Source organism: Podarcis bocagei (assembly GCF_964188305.1).
Source record: "Podarcis bocagei genome assembly, chromosome: 9".
Lineage (NCBI taxonomy): Eukaryota > Metazoa > Chordata > Lepidosauria > Squamata > Lacertidae > Podarcis > Podarcis bocagei.
The window spans coordinates 44,298,733-44,324,794 of NC_138134.1; the positions used below are offsets into that span (position 1 = coordinate 44,298,733).

The window sequence follows — 26,062 nt, forward strand, 5'->3', positions numbered from 1 at the left end:
ACAGCACATTAACACATTACATGAAGCAATCCAGGATAAAACAAATTGAAACTTCAAGGACAATATTTCAGATCCTTCTCCAAGTGACATTTTGCTTTCCCCATATTTATTTACTTCCTTAATTTATAGAGCTGCCCAAGAGCAGAAGTACTCTAGGAAGCCAATGTAGCAGTTAGGATATGGGACTAGGACCTGGGAGATCCAGGTCTGATTCCCCACGCAGTCATGAAGCTCACTAGGTGACCTTGAGCCACTCCTAACCTACCCCACAAGAGTTGTTGTGGGGATTAACTGAGAAAAAGGCAGGCCAGCCAGATGGAAATGTCAGTCACCAAACTAGCATCCAGAGGTCTCCACATGGTTGCAATTGGACCACGCCAGTAGTAAAATGCACCTGGTACCCGACTAATTTCTAACACTGGCTCAGATATGTTGGTATAACTCTCATATGTTGGACAGGGACTATTTACAGTGAGGATAATTGTTTAATACAGTGTTTCTCAAACTTGGGTTTCCGGCTGTTCTTGGACTACAACTCCCATTATCCCCGACCACTGGTCCTGAGTTCAAGTGTTAAGAGAGATGGAGAGAAACGGACACCTGTCCCCTTTCTCCACACTAGGCATAATCTAGACCTCTCTCTCATGTCTCCCCCTTACTCACCTCATCACATGCAAATGAATTTGAATAGAGCAAGTATATTGCATGCTTTGTTAGTGAGTTATTGGTGACAGGCTAGCCCATCTCCTGAAGTGAAAAACTTAAATTAGAATTGTTTCATTTCCATCCCTGTAATTTAAGTGTTATAAACAAGATGAATAATGAAAACTAAGGTGTGTTTCACAGATTATTTTTTTATAGGTATTCACAATGTACACAAGAAAATTATGTTTAATTTGCAGTAGCTTAACTAGCATTCTACTTTTAAAAACATTTTGGAAGATCAAATTATTACAAATATTGTATTTCCCAATGGATGAATTTACCTTTGTTCTTTGGCTAACTAGTTTATGAATAGGGCTTTGCTTTCTTTCTTCACCTGTTGCTTATCTGCGATACTTGTAATTAAGAGCTGGTCTGCCACACAGGAAAACTCTCTTGTACAGCCCTTGTAAGACTTGATGAATTTGTGTTACATGTTTGAATACCCTCCCTAATAAACACACACAAAACCACAAAACTTCTCTGTGCAAAAAAAGTGGCACTTTGGAGAAGACTTCTGTTTGGCCTCCACTGACCTGCATTCCACTTACCAGAAGCTGGGGTCTGTTTTTTTAACATGGCAATATATTCAATCCTTCCTTTGCATTCTGAAAACTACACTCCTTGGAAAACCGTGACTCCTGGTTTTTCTAAATGTGTGGATTGGACTACAGTCCATTGAAATTTATTTATTTAAAGCATTTGCACCCCTATCTTCAGCCATAAAAGCTCCCAGAGTGACCAACATACAGTCACTTTAAACAAGGCAGTCCCTGCCTTCAGGATTACAATCTAAAACAAAAAACACAACACATAATGGGAAAGGGACAGAGAGAGGAGCCAAATTGCTTTTGGGTTACCTCAAAATTAAAACATGCACATATATACCTTGATTTTGCATAATTTATCATGCTTTTGTTAGCCATGAGTTGAAACAAGAAGGTACATGGAGCATCAAACCCAATTCTTTGCTCAGCATGTTTTTGGATATCTCAGATTTTAGGAGGAACAAGATACAGTGATACTCCGGGTTACAAACACTTCCGGTTACAGATTCCACTAACCCGGAAGTAGTACCTCGGGTTAAGAACTTTACCTAGGATGAGAACAGAAATTGCGTGGCGGTGGCATGGCGGCAGCGGGAGGCCCCATTTTTAAGAACAGACCTCTGGAACGAATTAAGTATGTAACCAGGGGTACCACTGTATTTGTTTTGAGCAATGGCCTCAGCAGTATGGAGACAAGAAGACAAAGTTTCAGTGTCACCCTGGACAGCTCCATGTAGGGCTTAGGCTGGAGACCCCAATGACATCCAGTGATGTTTGCCTTCTTACACAATGGAAATAAATTTGTGCATTGAGTCTTCTGGTTTCCCTTCTGCTAACCACCCCCCCTCCATCTTCCTGCATGCCTCCAGAGTCTGCTTCAGGGAGTCCTCCAAGACTCTGAAGGATGAGAGGACACAGAAACTTTGTTAGATCTCACCCCAGAAGAGCGGACCTGGGATGTTGTTTCAGCAGCAGCCATCATCAGACTACCATGAATAGGAGCTGCAGCTCTGTCTCAGTAGCTAGCTCTGTTTTCTATGAGAGGAGCTCTTAATTTAAAGGGGTCCAGTTTACGTTAGCAGTTGTTGACTGACTCCAATGGAGCCAAAGAGACGGTGATTCTATAGGGTTTCTGTGCTGGAGTCTTCAAGGTCAGAGAAGGGCAACACAACCAGAAAGGCCAGAGAGGCTCTGACACAATGGGCTGCCCTTGCATCAGAGTCTCTGGTTCAGTTGCCCTGAGGGCAATTCCATCTCCCACTCTGAATCCCCAATCTTTTCCTCTAAAGATCATAGACTCATGACACCAGGTGAGGCAAGAACAGCAAGACACATATCTCATAGTCATTTAGAATTCATTATTAGCAAAACTTGCCCCTCTGGGATTGAAGAAGCATGCTGATATAACCACGTGGAATGGGGCTTCACAATGGGGAGAACTGAGATGGGGAGAACTGTACCAGCAACTAAAAAATGTATATATGGGCCCACATTGAGTTTACTTGCACGGAAGAGTGTTTAGACCTGATATGTTAAACTCTGTCCTTTTTTAAAAAAATGAATCAGAGGGTTCTAGGCACATCTAGACTCATTAGCTCAGGCTACACTCAGATGATATGCTTGCAGTGTTTTATGTTCTGTCTCAAACTGTGCTATGTAAGAAGGGCTCCTGATTACCCAAGGCAGGGCGGTCCAACTTTTCATCTCAAGTGGGCTGCAATAGTACGTCGACATGGAACCCGTGGGTCACACATTACCATGTCATGCAGGGGGAGCAAGGCCAAAAATGTGATGCTTCCTGCAGCCGTCATGCTGTCTTCCCAAAGCTGAATAAGTGAGTACTGGGCTTTGGGAAGGAGGTGCTAGGCTGTGGCATATAGAGCCCTCATATCGTCTTCCCAAAGCTGGAAAAATGCTAACTAGGATTTGGGAAGGAGCCTTGAGGCCTCTACAACCCTGCCAGAGCCCTCATGCCTCCTTTCCAAAGCCCAGCACCTTGCTTATTTGGCTTTGGGAAGGCAGCATGAGGGCTGTGGGGTGGCAGTGGCAGCAGCGGAATCAAATGTTGCTGAGAGCCACCAAAAATGGCCTCAGGGCCACATGTGGTCCTTGGACTATGTGTTGGGCCGCCCTGATCTAGGGTGTCTCTTACCCAAGTAAGCCCTGTGGGTTAACGGCTTGATCATGCAAACCTCCATTAGAATGGTTTCCCGAGCCACAGTTCAGTTCATCTCATGCCACACGGGTACATTATCTGCAAGCCTGGCATATCATTTTGCATGAGCAAGTCCTTGCCATAAATCTTCTTCCATAGTTCATCAGAATGTGATGTCCTTGTCAAATTCTCATTTAGCTCATTTTGTCTACCTACCCACCACTTTCAGTTAGCTATGTTGTCCCTTATTCCCTTGCGAATGCTTGCAGCATTACTGAGTCAATGGGGCTGAACCCTAATGAAGGCTTTTGTTGTTATATTGCAAATATTTGCAAATCTAATAATTCGGCAGCGTGATGGTTGTCATTATATAATCTTTCCTATATGATAGATTACAATATAATAAACACCACACTGCAGAAATAAGGACCTTTGCGTCCTGAGGTTACTTCGCTACCTGTAAAATCTTTTCAGAGAAAATGTTCTCTCATTCCTGCACTCCTTTTACATCGCATGTAAAGGAGACGTTTTATGGATTCGAGTCACGTAGCTCACTGTGGATGAAGGAATTTGGGCATGGGAATTTTGACAGATAAATGATGTTGTGCTGTTTGGCGCAGGAGGAGGGAAGGGGGAAGTAATACTGTCAACAGCAGAGCAATCGCTTCTCGCTTATGCTGATTGAGGCCTCAGGTGGACCTTTGTTTCTGATGCATTAAGGTATTGGGCACGAGTCACACATCACAACATAGCCCAACTTAACAATTAATTGGGATTAGAAGAGAACCTTGTGTGCGGGTGCCTAATGTATCTAAATGCACAATTGTTTTTGTTTTATTCTCTATAAACATGGGTGTTGCTTGAGACTGGGGCAGCCCAGACAGATGGGCAGCATATAAATAAATTATTATTACTATTGAGAGGGTTTGCCAGGTAAAATGTCAGTAAACTGTTCCTTCTCCCTGTCCAAACATCTTATCCACAGAAACATTTTCTCACAATGCAGTCCAGTTCCCCAGCTAGTGAAGTTTCTGAAATTTATTTACGGGGTGATACAGGGAGATAAGAAGGTCCATATATTGCAGGGATCCCAGGCACAGAAATGCATTGGCATCTTTCCCCAGAGGGTCCACCAGGGGAGCCTGGGCCTTCTAGATCGGCGTGGGAGGTGGGCTTTGCTCACACCACAATTGTATCCCCAGGCCCAAAACTGTGCTTTTCTCCATAAGACTGAATGGTAGCTATTCAGCTACATGTGGGGAAGTAAATCAACTAGAACACCACTGGGAGGGAACAGCTATGCCTAGCCTTTTTACTGTGATCTAGATATATTTATTCCTGTGACAAATAATAATATAGGTCAGGGGTGGCCAACTCCCAAGAGACTGCGATCTACTCACAGAGTTAAAAACTGGCAGTGATTGGGGTTCAGGTCAAAGTTGTTGAGTTTTTCTGGGAAAACCCTGTTTTTTTCGTGTTCAGGTCAAAGTTGTTGAGCTTTCTTTAGGGAGGAGGAAAGGCCCTTTTTTGGGGGGTGCAGGGCAAAAATGTTTTTTTAGGGGAGACAAAGTTGTAGAGCTTCTTCGGGGGTAACCAGTGATCTACCACAGACGTTCAGTGATCTACTGGTAGATCATGATCTACTTGTTGGACGTGCCTGATCAAGGGGATCCAATGCTAAGTAGGAGGCTTTAGATTGGTGCATTAAGGCCCCCAGTCTTGTTGATTGGGGGCCATTATCTTTGTCTCAGTGGCAGGTGTGGCCCACCCCGTTTTGCTGCCTGAGGTAAAACAGGAAATTGCCTCCCCCTGCCCCGCCAAAGCCTTGCTTTCCAAGGTTGCACGGGGAAGCTGCCACACAACCCCAGAAGTGGTGGCAGGGGCGTATGGGGTGGCCAGAGGACACTGCCCCTTGAGGTTCTGTCACCCAAGATGGCTGTTTCAGTCCGCCTCGTTGGCTGGCTCAGTGGAAACACTTAACTGATATGTAAGTAGTGAGGATGAATTGGTGACATTGTGACTAGAAAAATTAACTAATAAACTGAAACTGACACGGGGACAAACAGAAGAAGATGCCTTCACCCCGGTATGGCTCCCCTTTATCACATACACAGCCCAACAGGACAGTGACAATAATCCACCAACAGCATACAAATCAATATGGCTAACCTGATCCAAAACACCCACCCACCTCACTCACACACGAAAACAAAGATCACCACAGCCAATCACAAGCAAACAACCACACCCTAGGCCAACCCCAACCTCTCTCACCACCAAAGGAACACAAGTGAACAACACAAGCAACGCTGACACCAAACTCTATATACATTAAACATAATAGAAACACCGCCAACCGACCCCACCCCTATCCATCTTCCCTCTCTCCACCCCCCTTTCTTTTTTCTTTTTTCTTTTTTCTTTTCTTCTCCCCCTAATGCCTCAACAAATGAAATGGATTTGTAAAAATGTTACATGGGGAAAAAAATACAAGGCACTACACTTCTGTAAAACAAGAAAATCCTGAATAAAATATATATTTAAAAAAAAAAATTGGTGACATTGTGATAGGATGGGAAAATCCTGCCCTGTACCCAAGATTCTGTTAAAGTTCTGTGTCAGTTATAGTGTATTCTATTTTGATGTTTCCTTCCCAGCAGCTCCGTGAGCCAGCTTAGGGATAGCAGACTAGTTCAATAGTAATGCCAAACCATTGTTTGGTGCTGCGTGAAGGATCCTTCTGCTTGCCTCCTCCTTCTCCTTACACACCATCATTTCCCCCTCACCTTCCTTCTTGATTTGAGGCAAAACATAACTGGAAATTAGAAGCAAATACAGGTTAATTCTGGTTTGCATTCTGGTGAGCATAACCCGTAGTGTGTTGGCGTGGATAAAATGACAAACTATGGTTTTCCTCAAACCAAGAAAGAAGACGGAATTTCAGAGCATGCAGTGAGGAGCGGAAAGTGTGAGGATGATGGTCCTTGTAGCTTATATGGTATCCAGCCATGATTTGGTGTAACATTGGAACCAGCCCAGTGGCTGGCCTAAGGCTGCCCAATGAGTTTCATGGCTGAGTAGGGATCTGAATCTGGGTCTTCCACATTCAAGAGCTTTATTGCAACACACAGGAGCCACCTTAGAAATGAATAATTCTTCAAAATGAGATTTCATGGCTCACGGCAGAATCGCAGGCGCTCAGATTCTGGACCCCTTTGCTAATTGTCAGAGTGTTTGGACAGACCAGCCTGTTTACTCACTGTTGCTTTGCCTTCTGGGGTTGTGGCTGCTCAGTTTGTAACGGCAGGAAGTTTACCAGGAATCCCTTTTCTTTTGAAATCGAAATATTACAAAGGGATGATGTGTGAACAGGCGTAGGTAAGTGAAAACTTGATTGATCCTTTCTGGTGGCTAGTACCACTTTCTGTTTCAGCTCAGTTCTTTACCACAGTAAAGGGACAGTTCCCTAATATTCTGCTTCAATTTACAGTTGCCACTTTCCCTTTCCTTCCTCCTCCCCCATCCCTTACCACTCCCACTGAGGATTTCTTTTAGGGTTGTGTGTGTGTAAAGCAGCCGTATGAGAGGAATAAAATAATTTTGAAGAGAATTATATGGCGAGAATTTTGACAATGAGTGGAAGATTGTAATTACTCTCTTCCATTAGACTCAGTGGCTTTGGACAGATAAGCTGTATTGAAACGTGTGACCAGGGCATGGGATCATGGATTGTCTTTCACTGTTGTCATGGCGACAGTGATGCAGGTGGCCTATAACTGCCTGGCTGTCAGATCTTATACATCAAACTGGTGCTAAGTGAAAATATGTTAGAGGCATTGAGGGGAGGGGGGGATTGCCAGCGGTGTTTGTCGGATCAGGTGGAAGAAAGCTAGCCTCTCTTAAGAAAAGTGTGTGTGTGTGTGTGTGTGTGTGTAATAGAGAGAGAGCGCGCGCAAGCTTTAGGTGGCTTAGAAATAGTTCTTAAGAGAGATCTTTATTCATAGGGGCAGAAATGGCTTTTTAAAAAGTGGGTATAAGACACTACCAAATATATGCATTGTGTATATGTGTAATTATTAGACCCTTTCTAAAAGTTTGGATGATACAATTATATGGAAGGCAACATAGGAAAATACATTCCAGCTGCCAGCACTATCAATTCACCCACCCTCAAAGGTTCACAGCAGTTTTTTTAAATATAGTTCTGATGAACACTAGATGGTTGTAGGTAGACCTGGGCATGGAGACCCTGCTAAGACATAACTGGCAGGGGTGGGGAGGGAACCAGGTTGAATATAGATGATTAAAAGAAAATTTCAGAGACTCATACTAGGTGCATAACCTCAGTTATGATTCTTAAATGTTTCTTAAAAGCAATACTTTTAGTTACTCATTAGCAGTAATCTTATAAAGGCACTTTTTAGCCTACAAAGTGCTGTACAGTAATTATAACATTCCTCCTCATGACAGTCGTGAGGTAAATGGTTGTAATCCCCATTTTAGTTTACTTATCTGAACAAGAGAGACAATGGCTGAGTAGAAACTACCCCTTTCACACACACACAGTCCAAGTACAGCATTTTGCCATTACTCATCCTTACCAGTTCAGTCAGCTAGAGGGTAATGTTTTGTTCTCAAACGTTTGCCTGGAAGGTCCATTCTTCCGATGGTAGCTCTCAGAGTTATGCTCATCATGCTGTGCTAGTTGTGTGAAGCAGCTTACACAGATCAGTGATCATGGACTCAACTTATTATAAAATAATGCAGTACTACTCATTTAATGCACCCTTATAGCTTACTAGCAGCCTTATGCCCTGTGTTGCTTGGGGATTCTAAGAACCCAAAAAAGTTCAGTTTTGAAAGGTTCAGTCTGCCATCTTGATTCAAAATGGTGTCTAATCATATCCAAACACAGATGAAACTTCCTTTATCTAAGGAAACATCATGCAAAATTTGGTTACAGTGTTTTTAGAGGTGTCTGTTAAGTTGTGGGCGAACATATCAGACGACACAGCGATTCTTCAAACAGCTCTTCTTTATTCTGAGGCCAGAACTGAACTGAGCTGAAGGGCTCAGTCAGCCTGCTTATATAGAGCTCCAGTACCTTGTTACTGTAACAACTTTCTAAAACTATCCAATCACTGAATGTCACTTTCGATCCTTCATTTGCATAACTATCTTCAGTATCCCCCTGCTGACCCAGGGTGAGAACTTCAGTACATAACAGTGTCCAAATGCATAGAGAACAGGCAACTTTCCAAAATACATAGAAGACCTCCTCAACCAGTCTATAATTTTGAAATACTGAGGTGGGTGTTTCGGACAATGAAAGTGTGATCAGTTCCTTCATTTCCCACTGTCTCCCTATTGATTGGTACTGGAGGCATTGTGACTGCAACTTAGTTTTTGTTTCAGGCTGGTACCCCTTTGGGTTCTCCTTTTAGAACCTTAAAACATAATTTGGATTCATTCTGTTCTCTTCCTTTGATCTGCCTGTCCTTAGACCAAGGACATGAAACTTCCACTTGAACTGTAATTTTAGTTTTATCCTGCCCTAGTTCTCCTACGTAAATACTGCAATGGAAGTGGGAGGCTAGGACAGCCTCCTTACACCCTTCCTTGCACAACTGGCTTTCATGTTTCCCCACAAATACCACCCCCTGATTCTCACAATAGCTAATATAGGTTAACAATCAAATTTGGTGGCAAAGAGTCTACCTATAGACAAATCTTTATGTACCCTGTGAGGTAAGGATGACTAACTTGCCTCTTAAGATCTTCTAAGGAACCCTAAGTTGTGCTTGTGGACCTGTTAACAGTTTTACTTTTCTTGACAAAGGCTCATAATGAGAATATTCGGTAGCTTTAGTCTTCATAAACGTTCCATCTCCATCGTGCATTTCCGAGATTTTCACTAAATGATTTGGTACAGACTTCTGTAATTTTGCTAAAATTGAGGCTTCTTTGTTCACTTGTTTCAACCCTGATGTTTTGTGAACTACTGTGTTACGATTTATAAAAATAATGATAGATGTAACCATAACTGTAGCCTAGTGTAGGAAACATATTATACTGTTAGACTGACCCTCCCTGGGTATATACCCTTTGGCCACCCCCACCCTGAATACCCTTTTCTGGTGGGTCTAATAGGCTCTGAAGAAGAAGGAAAGCCACCTCTGCTTAACCCTCAAAGCTAAAATGAGCATTTCCTTAGCCAAGTTAAACTGTCCAGTTTGGGAAGGTCTGTTCTCATCATGCCTTGCACTGCATTTTTAGGGAGCTCAGGAAATTGTTCCTGTTCTCCCATCAACTGATTGGGAAGAAGTGGTAATTGCAGAATTGCTTCTGGAAGCGTGCCAAAAGAAATGTGCAGAAGGGTATTCTTTAAATTCAGCCCTTCATCTTTCTACAAATGCACATCTCGCTAGTGGTTTACACTTTCTTGCTTTCAAGTTACTCCCTGTCCCCTTAAATTTAGTCCGTGGTGCACTTAGATAAATTTAGTCTGCACTCGCTGGTCTTAAGGCAGACCCCTCTTTAGATGTTGCACATTACTTCAATTACGTCAACATGTGGTAAGCCAGCCCTGCTGTGTTTAGGGACACCCCCACCCACCTGCTCTTTCCGCTGAGAGGGATCCTGGAGTTCTGCCCTGACATCCTGCACCGACTGATGTTTAGTACCACAAGATGAGAGTATCCTGCAAACAGAGAGTTCACAGTGCTCCTTTTGTGGTCTGGGTTCTGTGTCAGGCTTCTTCCCTGGAACATTCTGTGACTTCACAGAAGCAGGGAAAGAGCCGTCACCTGCTTCCTCTCTGGCCTCCTCTCATTATGCCCTTCTTTCCTTAGCCTGTTCTCACATCACCCAGGGGCCCCTTGGTTCCTCGCCTTCCAACCATCTGCCAAGAACTGGCAGGATGACTGGGAGGAGGAAGAAGAGGATCCTGGGGAGGGAAGTTGCTGGGACTGGGACAGACTGGGTCAAGCAGGGTGTGGGGAAGGAGGGTGATAGAGGACGGTGAAGGGGATGAAGGTCAGTGCACAGAAACCAGAGCAGCAGGACCCAAACACAGCAGGCTCTGAGGTATAGCGAACAGTGGGAGTGGAGCTGTATTAGGCAAGGGCCCACAGGCCAGCTTCTTGGCTGGCCAGGTGGGACTCGTTGGCTCTGGGAGGGAGGGTGTGATTCCTCAACTGGAGTAGGCTTGGAGCAGGTGAGGATCATATGCCTCGTCAAGCCCAGATGCTGCAATCAGAATGCAGAGTACAGAAAGAAAGCAGAGCTGAGGTGCTGTGTCTGCTCAACTGCCCATGTTGAGGGACATTGGCATCTATGTTCCTAGATTTCTAAAGGACTGTCCTTTGGGTTTGACTCTGGACTGTATTCTTACTGGCGGACTTCAGACTTGGCTACTTTGAGTGATCCTGGACTGCATTTCCTGACCTTTGGACTTTGCTTGTGTGGACTGACTCTCAAACTTTAGACTTTGGATTTGACATACTGACTTGCTGCCAGGTAGGCCTGGGGTTCATTTTCTTCTTGTTTCTGTCATGGCTCTTTTCAAGTGTGATGTTTTCTGGTTTTGTTTTCAAGTACCCCTTGTGAGGCAAATTGGCAATGGGAATACTCTTTGTTGCTTTTGTAGACTGTGATTCTCATGCTTGAGTTTCGGTGCATATATTTGTGCTTTTTGTATTTCAAAGGTAAGACGGCTTGTGTCATTGTGATGCAGCGATCTATATGCTCAGCTTCTAAGCAGTTAAAATGGCACAGTTATTCAGCCCTTAGAACCATTTTCTTAGCACAGGATGGTTTAGCTGGTGAAGACACATTCTGTTTCTGGCATGTGGCAGATCGATGCTCTTTGGATGTTAATGGCTGTAGGAACCAGAGGGGCTGTTGCCTGAGCAAAGTTATTACCTCATTATCCATGGCACAGGGTTAGCTGTAAGGTTTGACCATCTGTGCTCATGCAGAGTGGGGTGGGGGGAGGAGATGGACAATACCAATAACATATTTCAAAGTGATACAGCTTCCCAGCCAAGGTTGCAGTTCACAGCATAATCACAGACCTCCACAGTTTTGTGCATTTGCGTTGCTGGGGTCGGCCTCTACCGTCTGCAGATCACGCTTCCAGCTTAGCCTTTTGTTAGTTTTCTCTTGTAGTGCTTTGTCAGGTAGGACCTATTCTGTGTTTGTGGGCTGCTAGGAAAGTATAAGGTGGTCTGTGTCTCATAAACATTTTTACCCATAAAAACAAAATAGCTACAAAGAATGGAAAGGAAAGGAGCTAAATTTGCACTGCCCTCTGCTTTTTTTTTGTACACAATGTTAGCTTACAAGTGCTAATTAATTGGTAAACATTCAGTTAAACATTAACACTGGTAAAGAGTTTTTGTAATGACAGATGCAGTTGCAGCACAATTGTTAACAAGCCATTTTAAAAAGCCAATATTGGAATTATTTTGTTTCAAAGCTGTATCTTAGGCTGGGGGGGAGGGATCTTGTGTGCTTTTATTATTTTGGGTAAGGTCTTGGTTTTTTTCAATCATTTGAATGAAAATATTTGTGTTGTTGCCAGAGGTTGATGCGTCCTCCAATTTTTTTTCATTGCATCAACTGTACATATTGTGTTCCTGTAATTGGCAGCCTGTAGCTCCTTGCAGGAGAGCAAAAGCTGTTGTTAGTGTCTGCCTCAGACAATCCAATAGTGCATAATGGGAAGGGGGAGGCTTCCTGTTACAATAAAGTCAGCCACCGTCAGGATGCATGTCTCCCTTGGAAGAGTTGTCTGTACTTGCATGTGAGTACAGACTAGCCACACTAGAAATTGATTCAAGTACATGACTGTGGATGCTCTATCCATATTTCCTTACTTTCCTCTTTCTAGCTTGTTTACAAATATTTAATTGTAAGGTTTATCACCATGAATTTTTTTTAAAAAAATCAAGTTTTCTGTATCTATACCTGACACTTTATCCATGCATGGCGCTTTATAGGAACAAAGTGCATGTAGAACTTTTGTTCCTATACAGTAGTACCTTGGGTTACAGATGCTTCAGGTTACAGACTCCGCTAATCCAGAAATAGTACCTCAGGTTAAGAACTTTGCTTCAGGATGAGAACAGAAATCGGGCTGTGGTGGCATGGCGGCAGCAGGAGGCCCCATTAGCTAAAGTGGTGCTTCAGGTTAAGAACAGTTTCAGGTTAAGAACGGACCTCCAGAACGAATTAAGTTCTTAACCCGAGGTACCACTGTAACAGGTTAATAACTGATTGCCTGTTAGCTCTGGGTTACAGAGGGATAGTGAAGGCTGGGAGGAGAGAACCTCGGAAAGGCTTAAAGGTTACAGCTGTATGCAAATGGGCTCTTGTAACTGTCCATGGGCAGCAGAACATTTCACCTAGTTTTTCATGATGTGGAACTAGCAGTGGTAGTAGCGCAGTTTATTTTTTCCTAAAGTTTTGTTATTTTGCTGCCACCACAAATGGCGGCGGCAGTAACTGTGTTAGCAGCCTGGACGCCATTTTGCATTCTCCACAATGCCCCCGAGAGAAAATTCTGCAAATAGATCGGGGTTTTTTTTGGGGGGGAGGGGTAAGCAGTGAGAGAAAGAAAAATCTCAGAAGAAAGTCTTCTGAAAAAATTCAGCTCAACTTTACTGGGTTGAGAGAGAAGATATTGGAGGAGCAAGGTGAGTGGAAATTAATTGACTTGTGGAGGGAGCAAGTTCTGTTTCCAAAACTTAAAATATAGCGTCACAGGAGTTTCTCAGAATTCTTCTCTCGATAGCCTTGGTGAGAGAATGCCATTAAACAAAAAAGCAGTTTCTTTCCCATTGATGCAACACCTCAATATTGGCAGAGGACCCTGAGGTTTTATAACACACACATACCATTTCTCTAACCCTGGGGTTAGACTGCAATTCATCCTTGACAGTTGGCAATCCTGGTTGGGGCTGGTGGGAGTAGGCACAACAATATGTTGAGGGCCACAAGCTTTCCACCGCTGCTGTAGCGAGAATAGTGCAGGTTCTGGGTCAGTGAAATACTTGTATCTCTCTTCAGCTTGAGAATTTTTTTTTTCTCCCTAAAAATAGTCCAACAACATATGAGGGCTCCAGATTGGGGAAGATGTCTGTAGCAACACATTTTAACCAAATATCTATAAAAAGTTCCAAGCCCTTCACTATGCTTAGTGTATGCTCCCCATAGTGCAGGTTAGCTGGGTTGCATCTGTGATAAAATGGCTAATTGACACTTTCCACCTGACAAGCCCCCTCTTTCTGCAGAATTGCCAGATCGAGTTGATCCACTGGATGCAAGTTCCCAGTTTTCTAGTTTTAAAGGCATGTATATTTAATTTGGTCACCTCTTGTATGTTCAGCTGAACTCCATTGCTAACATCTACTTATTTCATGGTCTCTGAGGCAGAGCAGAGTTCAGTGTGATCTTGCCAGCTTCAGTTCATTTTGTATGAAAGGCACTCCTGCAGTCTTTCCTCTGCCAAAGATGCCTCCTTGTGACTGTATCCTTTGGCATACTGCTCTTCATTATCAGCATGACATTCCTAGGTAAGAGCAGGGCTTAGATCCCAAGAGCCAGTGATCATTCAGCAAAATAACATTCAGCATGAAACAAAACAATGATATAATACTCCAAGCTGACTGGGAGATAGTGAAGACAGCTGTGCAGACTGCATACTTGTACTTGCCTGTTCCACAACCATACTTTGTGAATATAAAATATTATCCTACCTATCATATTGTAGGGGGCTCACACAATTGCCCCTCTTATCTCTATTCTGTTGGACAAGGAAGAGGGTACCGTATTTTTCGCACCATAGGGCGCACCGGACCATAGGGCGCACCCAGTTTTTAGGGGGGGAATTCAAGGGAAAAAATCTTTTTTTCCCCCCACAGCCCCAAAGAGCAGCGTACAGGCTGCACACAACCTCTCCCTGCCGGAGGGGTTGCGCGCAGCTATGGATCAAGCCAAGGCAGCGAGCGGGATGGATCCCGCTCGCTGTTTTAGCTTCCCCTTTAGCCCCGTGCAGCCTCTCCCTCCCGGGAGAGGCTGCGTGGGGCTAAAGAATCCATAGCCCCGTGCAGCCTCTCCTTGCCGGAGGGGTTGCGCGCAGCTATGGAGGAAGCCAAGGCAGTGAGCAGGATGGATCCCGCTCGCTGTTTTTGCTTCCCCTTTAGCCCCGTGCAGCCTCTCCCTCCCTGGAGAGGCTGCGTGGGGCTAAAGAATCCATAGCCCCGTGCAGCCTCTCCTTGCCGGAGGGGTTGCGCGCAGCTATGGAGGAAGCCAAGGCAGTGAGCAGGATGGATCCCGCTCGCTGTTTTTGCTTCCCCTTTAGCCCCGTGCAGCCTCTCCCTCCCGGGAGAGGCTGCGTGGGGCTAAAGAATCCATAGCCCCGTGCAGCCTCTCCTTGCCGGAGGGGTTGCGCGCAGCTATGGAGGAAGCCAAGGCAGTGAGCAGGATGGATCCCGCTCGCTGTTTTGGCTTCCCCTTTAGCCCCGTGCAGCCTCTCCCTCCCGGGAGAGGCTGCGTGGGGCTAAAGAATCCATAGCCCCGTGCAGCCTCTCCTTGCCGGAGGGGTTGCGCGCAGCTATGGAGGAAGCCAAGGCAGTGAGCAGAATGGATCCCGCTCGCTGTTTTGGCTTCCCCTTTAGCCCCGTGCAGCCTCTCCCTCCTGGGAGAGGCTGCGCAGGGCTAAAGAATCCATAGCCCCGTGCAGCCTCTCCTTGCCGGAGGGGTTGCGCGCAGCTATGGAGCAAGCCAAAGCAGCGGGCGGGATGGATCCCGCTCGCTGTTTTGGCTTCCCCTTTAGCCCCGTGCAGCCTCTCCTTGCCGGAGGGGCTGCACAGGGCTTTTCTGGCTTTACTGGGAGGTGGGGGGATTCCCTCACCTCTCCCAAAAGCCCGCAGAAGCCGTGCAAACCCTTTAAAGAGATCGCGGCTTCTCCTGGCTTTTCTGGGAGGTGGGGGGATTCCCTCACCTCCCGCAAAACCGGCAGAAGCCGCGCGCCCTTTAAAAGGGCTGCATGGCTTCTCCTGGCTTTCCTGGGAGGTGGGGGGATTCCCTCACCTCCCGCAAAACCGGCAGAAGCCGCACGCCCTTTAAAAGGACTGCACGGCTTCTCCTGGCTTTCCTGGGAGGTGGGAGGATTCCCTCACCTCTCGCAAAAGCCCGCAGAAGCCGCGCAATCCCTTTAAAGAGATCGCGGCTTCTCCTGGCTTTTCTGGGAGGTGGGAGAAGGGACTGATGCCGCCAGTCAGTCCCTTCTCCCTCCTGTTGAAAAGCCCGCAAGAGCTCACGGAGCTTGTGTGCGGCTCTTGGGGGCTTTTCCCGCCTGCCTCCCCCCTGCATTCGTTCCATAGGACGCACACACATTTTCCCTTGCTTTTTAGGAGGGAAAAAGTGCGTCCTATGGTGCGAAAAATACGGTATGTGTGGCAAGCTTCAGACAGTGCTAGAAATGAGCCAGGCATCACACGGGTTTTGTGGCTGGTGTGGGTCCAGTTGCGACCATGTGGAGATCCCTAGATACCAGGATGGTGACTGACATCTCCACTTGGCTGCCCCCTCCAGCTTTCTTAAGCAGCTAAGTGGGAAGCTTATTTATTGCATTTATATCCCATTGGGACCACAGTGATTCCTGTAGCTTGGTGTCTAAACAACATTTATCAATCACTCATTGGCTGAAAACACTGACAGGTGGGAGTAGCTAACTTGACTCATTTCACAGAAATCACTTAGATCAGAACCTGCACACTTTGCTTCATAATTTTCTTTCAGGAATGCTAGAGACATACCTTGAACCTTCATTCTTTTTTTTAAAGAAAGCGTCTGGGCCCACTGCCTGGGGGGTTTCACTGTAGGCAATTCTGGGCGCCATGGGTTGGCAACCCTCTCATTTCTTGAGGCGGGGGCACTGAGAGGGCAAGAATGGCCATTTTTTATTCTTCCTAGTATCCTTTCTGTGAATTGAGTTTTCTCGTTTTCCTTTATCCTCACAACAACTCTGTAAGATAGGCTGTGGTGATTTGCCTCAGGACAACCATTAAGTGTCATGACCAAGTAGGGCATTTAAACCTTCATTTCCCATACCTAAACACACTACTGAACTAATTGTACTCCCTACAAAGTAGGGCAATCCACCCGCCATTTTCTCTACCTCCCACCACAGCAACCTGCACAATCAAGAGGAAGTGGTACATGTGCCCCACAAAACAACCACCAGCAGAGTGAACAGCTCCAGATGATTAAGCCAGCGAGTTACGTGGCAGGCCATTTTCTTGCTGCCATTTTCTGTTTTGTTGCATTAGGAACCCAGCACCCCAGCTTAGCCTTATAGACCTAAATCCACAGTGGTTATTCCGTCATATTCATGTATGAATCATGCCCATAAGTGTGTCTGTGATGTGTTCTATATGCTTAAACAGAAGCTAGCTTGGTATGGTGCCCTTTGTGCTGCCTCTGCTCTGCTTTATGTGTTCTGGGAAAAGCGAAGCAGTGTGACCAGTTTGGACTGAGGCGTATTAACAAAAGCAGCATGATTGCTTGGAGTATTCTCAAGGCTTGCCTGTGCTGTTTTTGGCTGCAGCCCATGTTATGTCACTCTGTTACTGTCATAACCTCTGAAGGTCAGCAAATTCACCTAGCATGATTCCTGCATTCCTTCTCCCTCCCATCTTCATTCCAGGCTCTTGTTCAAGCTGCTTAGGTCTTTTTTCTTTGTACTCCTCACTTAGTAGGTCACGTTTCTGCCTCATCTAGCTGTGCATTTCAGAGTAGCTGAGGTCAGGTTAGAAGTGAAATTGGGAAGTTTGTTTTTCAGGTTTTTGGTGTGCTGCTTTTAGAGAGACCAGCAGATCTGGATACACAGGCTCTGTGTCCTACTTGGAAGCATTAGTAATTTGCAATTGCGAATATTATGGAAGCGGCTGTAGCCAACAATTGCTAGATGTTGCCATTCTTCTTCAGCTGGAATAGTCAGGGCAGCATGGTAAAGTCCAGTCTAGAGAGTTGTGGGTCTTGGAGCCATTTCTAATGGAAAGTGCTCTGAATATTGCTATTTTTGAATAGTACTAGGCCTGAAAGCAAGTAATAATTTTCTAGTGTTTGCACTGCTCTACCCTCTCACGCCCTACCACAGACAAACATGCTACTCAGAGAGAGAAGCAATTAGATGTGCACATACATAACTTGTAGAAGCAAGTTCACCTATTCTTACACCTCAAGCACTCGGCATTTCCCTTCTGCCTGATGGAGGCAGCCTGCTTTTTGCAGACAGTGCCAGCGATGACTGTGTTGTTAGATTCTGGACTTGAGAACCAGCTGCTTGCTGGCCCCAGATTTTGGAAAAGGTGTGTGTGGGGGGGGGATCACCAACAACTGGTGGCCAGGAGTGCTTTTACCCAGTTTGGGCTGGTGAGTCAGCTGTGCCTGTGTTTTTTAGCGAAGGCGGATCTGACTGTGGTCATGTCAAGGCTGTGTTACTGCAACACCCTGTATGTGGGGCTGTCTTTGAAGACCATTAGAAACTTAAGCAGGTTCACAATACAGTTCTAGGATTTTTGAGCAGAACCATCATTGTGGGCTTCCCATAGACATCTGGCTGCCCACTGTGGGCTATGGGATGCTGGACTAAATTGGCCTTTAGAGTGGTCTAGTAGGGCTCTTTATATTATATCCTTTAAAAAGCATAAAGCTTCTATTTCTGCTTTTGGTATTCCTGGTGGAACAGCCCATTGGGTATGTTACCTTGGGACGGGAGTCTAGGACCATGAATTCATAGATTCTATGCTTGAACAAGATTTGCACATGACCTTTTTTCCTGTTAACTGTGACACTCTCTAAGAGGTAGGACTAAAATAGAAACAGGGTGGTCTGGAGAGATGTGACTGAGTGACTCTGTAACTTCGCCTGTGGGCAATCCAGAGTTTTGCCTGGGTCTTCATGACTCTCTAAAACAATATACTTGGTTGCGGGGGGAGGGGAGCTGATGGTTTGAATCTACGTTTTCCAATTTTAATAAAAAGCTGCAGGAAAAGATTGCTGTTTTGTATTGGCCTTCAGTTACCGATTTTCACACACGACCTGCTTGCTTTTTTAGGCGTTATTATTTCTGGACACTTTGTGTCATGGTGTCATGGTTAATTGGGTGGGATCCCTCAATGGAATAGTACACACTTTGCATGCAGGTTCAATCCCTGGTATTTCCAGTTTAAAATGTCCAGGTAACAAGTGTTGAGAGACACTCCCTAATGCCCGGGGAAACTGCTGTCAGTCACAGCTGGAAGGGACCACAAGGGTTATCTAGTCCAGCCCCCCCTGTAGCGTAGGAATCTTTTGCCCAACATGGGACTTGAACCTACAACCCTGAGATTCAGAGTCTCACGCTCTACCCACTGAGTTAGGGGAACAAATTGTGTGACCTAGTATAAGACAGCTTCCTTTTTTTCTTATTTAGAACAAGTGGATGTGGCACAAGGAAGGGAACTGTAGTCATCCACGTTTTTCTATCAGATTTTTCTTTTAGAGATTTTTTTTGTTGGATTTTGTATCTGCACAGTCAGTTGAGCGTAACACTTTTCTGCGATTGCATCAAGCTGATGCAAGACCAGTTTCCAGTCGTATTTTCTGTAGGGAAGGGTAGCATTTTATTTTGCTCTTCATCAGTGTTTTGCAAATATTCCACTTGTGTTTAATAATACCTGTATCTCGGAATGAATTGTCCTAATCGTTAATGAACCAAGCCAAAGAAATGGACCTGATCCCATTAAATTGGATGGTTCTGTATAGCATCTGGTTCATGTTGACTGCAGAAATTGGATAGCCAATTTGTTTGTTTCTTGTAACAGAGAAAAATACATTGACATGCCACTAGTATAGGTAGGTGCCTCCCTTCCCTTTGGTTTGCTGCTGCTAGACCACATCGTGATGGAATGTCATTGTGAGCCTGCTGATAGATGCAGGAGAAGATTAATGTTCCTTCTGTCAACTAGGTAAAAGAAGAATCTGGTCCCTAAACACTAAATATTGTGAATCATCTGGGCTGTTTACAGAGATGTCTGGAATTTGGCAGTAAATTTTAGCTGTGTGCTACCTTGTGAATGCAGAAGCTTTAAGAGCAGTGTTCCAGGTTATATTTGTGCCTAGTGGGCTAGCGTGAATTTCAGCTTGCACATTTAAAAGTACAAAGCAAACAAAATCTTACATTTAAATTACTTAAATAAAAAGAGAAATAGGCTCATGTAACTAAAAAAAAAAAGGCTATTTATACTATATTCATGTATGGTGGGAGCCAATTTAAATGTTGAATGACAATACACAAAGAGGAATGAAAGCACTGTCCTATCATAAATTGCTCCCCAAGTTTGTGGGGTTTCCTATAACCAAGCAGCATACTGTATAAATTTTATGAAATAAATAAGCATGAGCCTGTGTAGAAGTTAGTGTTTTGGACTTGGGCAGAGGAGACACTTGGCCATGAAATTCATTGAGTGACCATGGCAGGTCACTTCCTCTCAGCCCAAAATATTTCATGGGGTTGTTGAGACACGACATTGTCTTGTACACTACCCTGAGCTCATTGTAAGGAAGATATGAGCACAATGTAATGTGAATATGCAGTCCATCATTTTATTTTTATTTGAGAACAGTTTTCAACTACTTCAGTCTTCCAGGGCAATCTTATGCATGCCTACTTGGAAGTAAATCCCACTGAGTTCAGTGGGTTTTACTACCATGAAAATGTGCCTTGGATTTGTAGCCTTAGATGATTTTCCATTGGCTTCAGCAGGTTTACAGCTAAACTTAACCTGTATTGCTTCATTCCGCCACAAATTTGACTGCCGTTTTGTCCATCAACCCCAGAGACTGCCTGAAAGGAAGCTGGAGGCACAACAAAGGCAAATTCATTTCTAGAGAGCAAACCTCTGTCCCCCAATCACAAAATTGTTGTCTGAATCAAACCCAAATAACCAGTTGCTGCGCTTCCATTTCCTGTTCTGCTGTTGCCTCTGCCCTGGCTCCTGATGGTACACATTGAAATGCAAATGACAGCAGTAATTGGCTGAGAGATAAACCACAATGAGTGACTGAGCCATGCAGCAGGGAGTTAAGTGGCTAAGTGACAATTATTGCGCTGCATCCTCCAGGATCATGAGCAGCACCACCGTTTGTTCTGGGATTTAAAGGAACTGTAACACTTTAATTGGAGGGCTTTTTTAAATTATTTGGTTAACGTGGCTCACATAGTTTCTCCTCTGGTTCAGCTTTAGCATGAAGTAGGGTTGGGAAAGGGGCTTTTGCTTTCCCTTGTTTTATTCCTAAGTCTTATACTTGTTTATATTTTTCTTTTATTATTATTAGGTATTTTCATGTCTTTAAAACACATTGCAGTGCTTCTTGGTCGGCAGAAGGGAAGTAGATGGAGAAAGTTGGTAATTAACACAGAAACTAAAGGTGACGTCCAATTAAGTCATATTTGGAGTAGGCCCACTGAAAGCAGTGGATTTTCTTGGTTTCAGTGGATGTACTCAGAGTATGAGTAACATTAGACATCTCCCTGAGGCTGTATGTTTTGAATGACTGTTCAGCTGAAGGAACACTGGCAGTAGCAAGTTAAAATGGAATCTTGCAGTGGAGTTTTAAATGAACAGTTTTGGGCGATGCAGATTGCAGGCGTGGCCCCATTTCCCCCACCCCTGGCCATTCCATCTGTGTTGGGGCCTGCAGCAGGATGTGTGTGTTTGCTTTAAAAGTACTTCTGCCCCACTCTTTAACCAAAAAGAGTCCTGGGAGCTTTTTAAAAAACCCAATAAGAGCATCCATGCCTACCATAGGCGTGTGCCCCACTGGAATTTTACTTACAAGGGAACAAGACCCTTGAACTGAACCCCTGCTCTGAGTACTTGTTTCTAAAGTTATTTTAATAAAGCAATACTCTGCTTCTCTGCAATTTCCTGGGGGCCTGAAGATTACACACACTCCCTTCCCAACATTCCCTGAACTCTTGCCCACATTGGGGCTTGAGTCTGCCTCAATGGCAAGCTCTCTTATCATGTCCACAATATGCACAGAGCCCAGTCCATGTTCTTCTAGCCCAGGGGTAGGCAAACTAAGGCCCAGGGGCTGGATCTGGCCCAATTGCCTTCTCAATCCGGCCTACGGACGCTCCAGGAATCAGAGTGTTTTTACATGAGTAGAATGTGTGCTTTTATTTAAAATGCATCTCTGGGTTATTTGTGGGGCATAGGAATTTGTTCTTTTTTTATTAAAAAAAATAGTCCAGCCCCCCACAAGGTCTGAGGGACAGTGGACTGGCCCACAGCTGGAAAAGGTTGCTGACCCCTGTTCTATCCAGTCTAGCATACCAGAATCTGGAGCCATTCCAAGCCCAGGTTTTGCTTAGGACTCAAGTTCTCACTTCCTGCCTGACAGCCATGAAAGGTTTTAGTAGGCCTTGCTTTGAGTCTTGCTTTGATGCCAAAGTTGTTCTAATAAAACCACACTCTGCTTAGACCTCTTCTCTGCATTTTTCTGGGTTCCTGGAGAACCTTCTATCTGCAGTGGAGTCTGGTCCATTGGGATGAATGGGGTCCTGCCCCACCAAACTCAGTCTGCCCCAGTGAGCCCCCATCTGCCTGCCTTCTAACTTACTATCACTTCATGGGGTGGCACTGACTGTCGGCTTCCTCCTCTTTAATCTAAGACTGCATTCATACATTTAAAGTAGTATGATGCCACTTCAAATAGTTGTGGTTTACCCCCAAAGATTTCTGGGAGCTGTAGTTTAAGAGTGTTGAGAGTTGGTAGAAGACCCCTGTTCTTCTTACAGAGCTTCAATTCCCAGAGTTCCCTATGAAGAGGGATTGTTAAACCACCCATTGAATTGTAGCTCTGGAAGGGGAATAGAGGTGGCCTACCATCTTCCAGTGCCTTAACTAACGAGAGCTCCCAGAATTCTCTGGGGGAAGCCATTACTGTTTAGTAGAATCATAGCGCTTAGAAAGTACAGTGTGAATGTAACCTGAGCGATGCCCACGTTGAACTCCATATGAAAAAGTATGGCAACAAAAGCAGAATTAGTTGGCTATGCCTGTCATTGACTTTGGCTCCCCCTACTGTTAGTCTCCCTGCCTTCCTCCCTACCAGTAACAAACTTAGTTGGTCTCTACTGGAAGAATTTTTATTTTATTTTGTTTAGTCACCACCGTATTTAGCACTCTCTGGTACTGCTAAATCACTGCTTAGTGGTGACAGTGATGCCATAAAGATTTGCTCTTATTTGTAAACTGAGTAAAGCACCCAACTCGGTGGATGCTTCAGGAAATAAAACCGGTAATTTTTATGCTGATGCAATGACTGTTTCAGAATGTAGGAGACAACTGCATGTTTGAATGCTCTGGATGGTGGGGAGAAGGGTTCTGAAACTGTAACTTAGAGCTGGTGATTGAGCTGGTGTGTCTCCCCTATCGCCATCCTTTTTCCCTTTTGTGTCATGAATGAAAAGGCTGCCTTATTATGGATATTGTAACCCACTCCAGGAGCCTTTCTTGGCAAAAGAGCAAGGTAAAATGTTTTAAACAAACAAATAAACAATGGCTCTTCTTATTTGGGAGCTCTGTATGCACAGGGAATACTTTATGCTGAGGAAAATTAAAACTTGTGAGGAGGTCTGAATGAGGCTTCCCATATGTTCAATTCAGAATGTGGAATCGGAGGCCATTGTATTAATTATTAAACGCTAGCCTTTGGGGAGGAAACGTAGACCCAGATTCTGGCTGTGCATTTAACACCACAGTGGCCGTGAAGTTCAGGAAGAAGAGCCTTTTAGGAGTCGGCAGGATTAGAGGGCTAGAATTGCTGTGTGGAACGGAGCAGTCAGAAAATTGATTGGGTGCAGCATAAAACAAAACATTAGGGCGTGATAATTCATAGCACTTGCACTGAGACAAGAAGAAGTTTATCTAGTTGATCCAGTAACCTGAAAGGGAAAAATGTTTATATAAAAAATTTGAGGGGAGAGGCTGCTTGATCTGTGGGATTCATTGCTACAGTGGATTGGGGCAGGGGTGGGGGGAGAGGTTTAGTCAAAGAGCCACAACAATATTTTATTTATGTTGTTCCTTAAAATATTTATGGCCTGCCCTTCATTTATATAGTAGATCCCAGAGCAGGGTGTGCAATACATGATATAAACATAACAATAAAACAATCAGAATAAAATCTGCTAAAAACAAAACACACTGCAGCAGAGCTGGTCAAAGAGTAAAGCTCTTAAAACACCTGCACCAATAGACAAGTCTTGACCAGGTGCCAAAGTGATAGCAATGTCAGCACCTGGCATACTGCTTATGGGAGGGCACAGTCACCAAGAAGGCCTTCTCTTTTATCACCACATAATGCACTTTCCCTAACAATGAGATTTGGAAAAGAGTCAACTCCCTTAGAAGATTTCAAGTCATGGTCAGGCTGGTAAAGGGAGAGGTGCTCCTTCGAGTATTTGACTCCTAAGATATCTCGGTCTGTAGAAGCAAGTCCCTAACACTGAATTTGGCTCAGGAAATAAATAGGCAACCATTTTACACAATTTAACCAAATCTGGATAATAAAATAGTGCACCTTTTTGTAAATGAGCTCACTAAAGTCACTAGCCTGCAATATAAATGAATGCAGACAAACAAGTCTGCTAGAGTTTGGCAGAAGAGAGGTGGGAATTCAGTCTGTTCTGAAAGTCTGCTGGGCACAGAGGTGGGGTTGAGTACTGCATCCCTCTTCTGCCAATCCCTTCAATTGCCTACATGGAATTTAATGCAGCCACCTGCATGATGGCTGTGTTTTGCCTCCATTGTTGAAATCCGTACGCTTTGAATACCAGTTTCTGGGAATTGCCAATGGAGAGAGGTTCTGTTTCACTCGCATCCTGGCCTCTGAGAACAGGATGTTCTTATGCAGCTTCTTTTCCCATGTGGCTACCAGGCTAGTGCTTAAATACAAGCCGGGATAGTTGATCTCTCCTGTCTGCATTGTCTATTAAAAGGAAGAAGGGAAAATATTACCCCCAAAATGAAATAACCCTGTAAACATTAAAAATACTCTTCTAAAATGAAGCCACATCTTAAAGGACCAAAGGAAATTGGTGAACCACATTGACATTTGGGTCTTCAGCAAATCCTAATGCTCTACAAAAATATTTTATAGACTCGCTTTCTGTCTGTATACAGTGGTGCCTCGCAAGACGAAATTAATTCGTTCCGCAAATCTCTTCGTCTTGCGGTTTTTTCGTCTTGCGATGCACGGTTTCCCATAGGAATGCATTGAAAATCAATTAATGCGTTCCTAGGGAAACCGCCTTCAGACCAGGTCCGGGGACAGTCTGTCCCCGGACCTCTTCTGAAGGCTGGGGGGGGGGGACAAGGGCTTTTCTTCCCACCCCCAGCATTTTAAAAAACCCTGGGACAGCGGAGGACTTCTCCGCTGTCCGGGCGATCTTAAAATGCTGGCGGGCGGCATTTTAAAATCGCCCCGGACAGCGGAGGACTTCTCCGCTGTCCGGGGCGATTTAAAAGCCCCTGGGAAGGCAGGCAGGGGGGACAAAGACTTTTGCCCCCCGCCAGCCTTCAGAAGAGGTCCTGGACCTCTTCTGAAGGCGGGCGGGGGGCGAAAGTCTTTGTCCCCCCCCGCCTGCCTTCAAAAGGTGTCCCCGCGGCGGCGGGAGGTGTCCCCTGCCCCCCGCCCGGCTTCGGAGCACCGGGAGAAGCGATCTCCCCGCAGCCCCTTGCTGCAAAAGATGTCCGGGGGAAGCGGGGAAGAAGCGCTTCGCTTCCCGCTGCCCCCGGACCTCTTTTGAAGCAAGGGGCTGCAGGGAGATCGCTATCTCCCCCCAGCCCCTTGCTTCAGAAGAGGTCCGGGGGCAGCGGGAAGCGAAGCGCTTCGCTTCCCCGCTTCCCCCGGACCTCTTTTGCAGCAAGGGGCTGCAGGGAGATCGCTATCTCCCCCCAGCCCCTTGCTTCAAAAGAGAAGACCCGCTGTCCCCGGGGCAAGCTTCGTTTTGCGAAGCAAGCCCATAGGGAAATTCGTCTTGCGAGGCAACTCGAAAACGAAAAAACCTTTCGTTTTGCGAGTTTTTCATCTCGCGAGGCGTTCGTCTTGCGGGGTACCACTGTACCATTTCTCAATCAGATCTGGATTCTCTGAATAGCACAGAATGTTTTAGAAATAGGTTTAGATGACCATGCACATAAACATTTACCGCATAATAGTCAATAATAATTTCACAGCATAGCCTACTGTCTAGGTATGGTTAAGACTCTCTGTGTAACCAGCAATTCCTCCCTGTACAATTGGGGAAGATTGAAGCCGGCAAGATTTTGCTCATGCACAGTAAGACATAATGTATGACTTGCTGTGATGTGTGGACCTGGCCAATGCAACCCAAGAAATCAATATATTCTGTAGCTTTCCATTTTGTTTTGCATCTTCATCCAGCAAATTGTGTTAGACAGTTACACTGTGTCTTTAAAAAACAAAAGAAATTGTGTAAATTAGCGGGGCTTGCACCATTGCCATTGATCTCACTTTTCACATTTAATGGTCCTGTTTGATTTGGAGAAATGTTTGGAGTGGAATGTTCAGT

General features: G+C 44.9%; 1 protein-coding gene across 2 annotated transcripts in view; it reads left to right on the forward strand.

Moving 5' to 3' along the window:
- The window catches only part of MAML3 (mastermind like transcriptional coactivator 3), a 274,501-nt gene that overhangs the window by 17,744 nt on the left and 230,695 nt on the right, over positions 1–26,062 (forward strand). The window contains exons 1-2 of one of the 2 annotated variants that reach the window (XM_081209211.1): positions 10,060–10,923; positions 16,604–16,687. The exons of the other annotated variant lie outside the window; for it this stretch is intronic. Of the exons in view, the coding sequence (XP_081065337.1) occupies positions 16,676–16,687 (12 nt within the window). The 5' untranslated portion in view covers positions 10,060–10,923; positions 16,604–16,675. Of the gene's footprint in view, positions 1–10,059; positions 10,924–16,603; positions 16,688–26,062 lie in introns of those variants that run through there. 2 annotated transcript variants of the gene reach the window in all.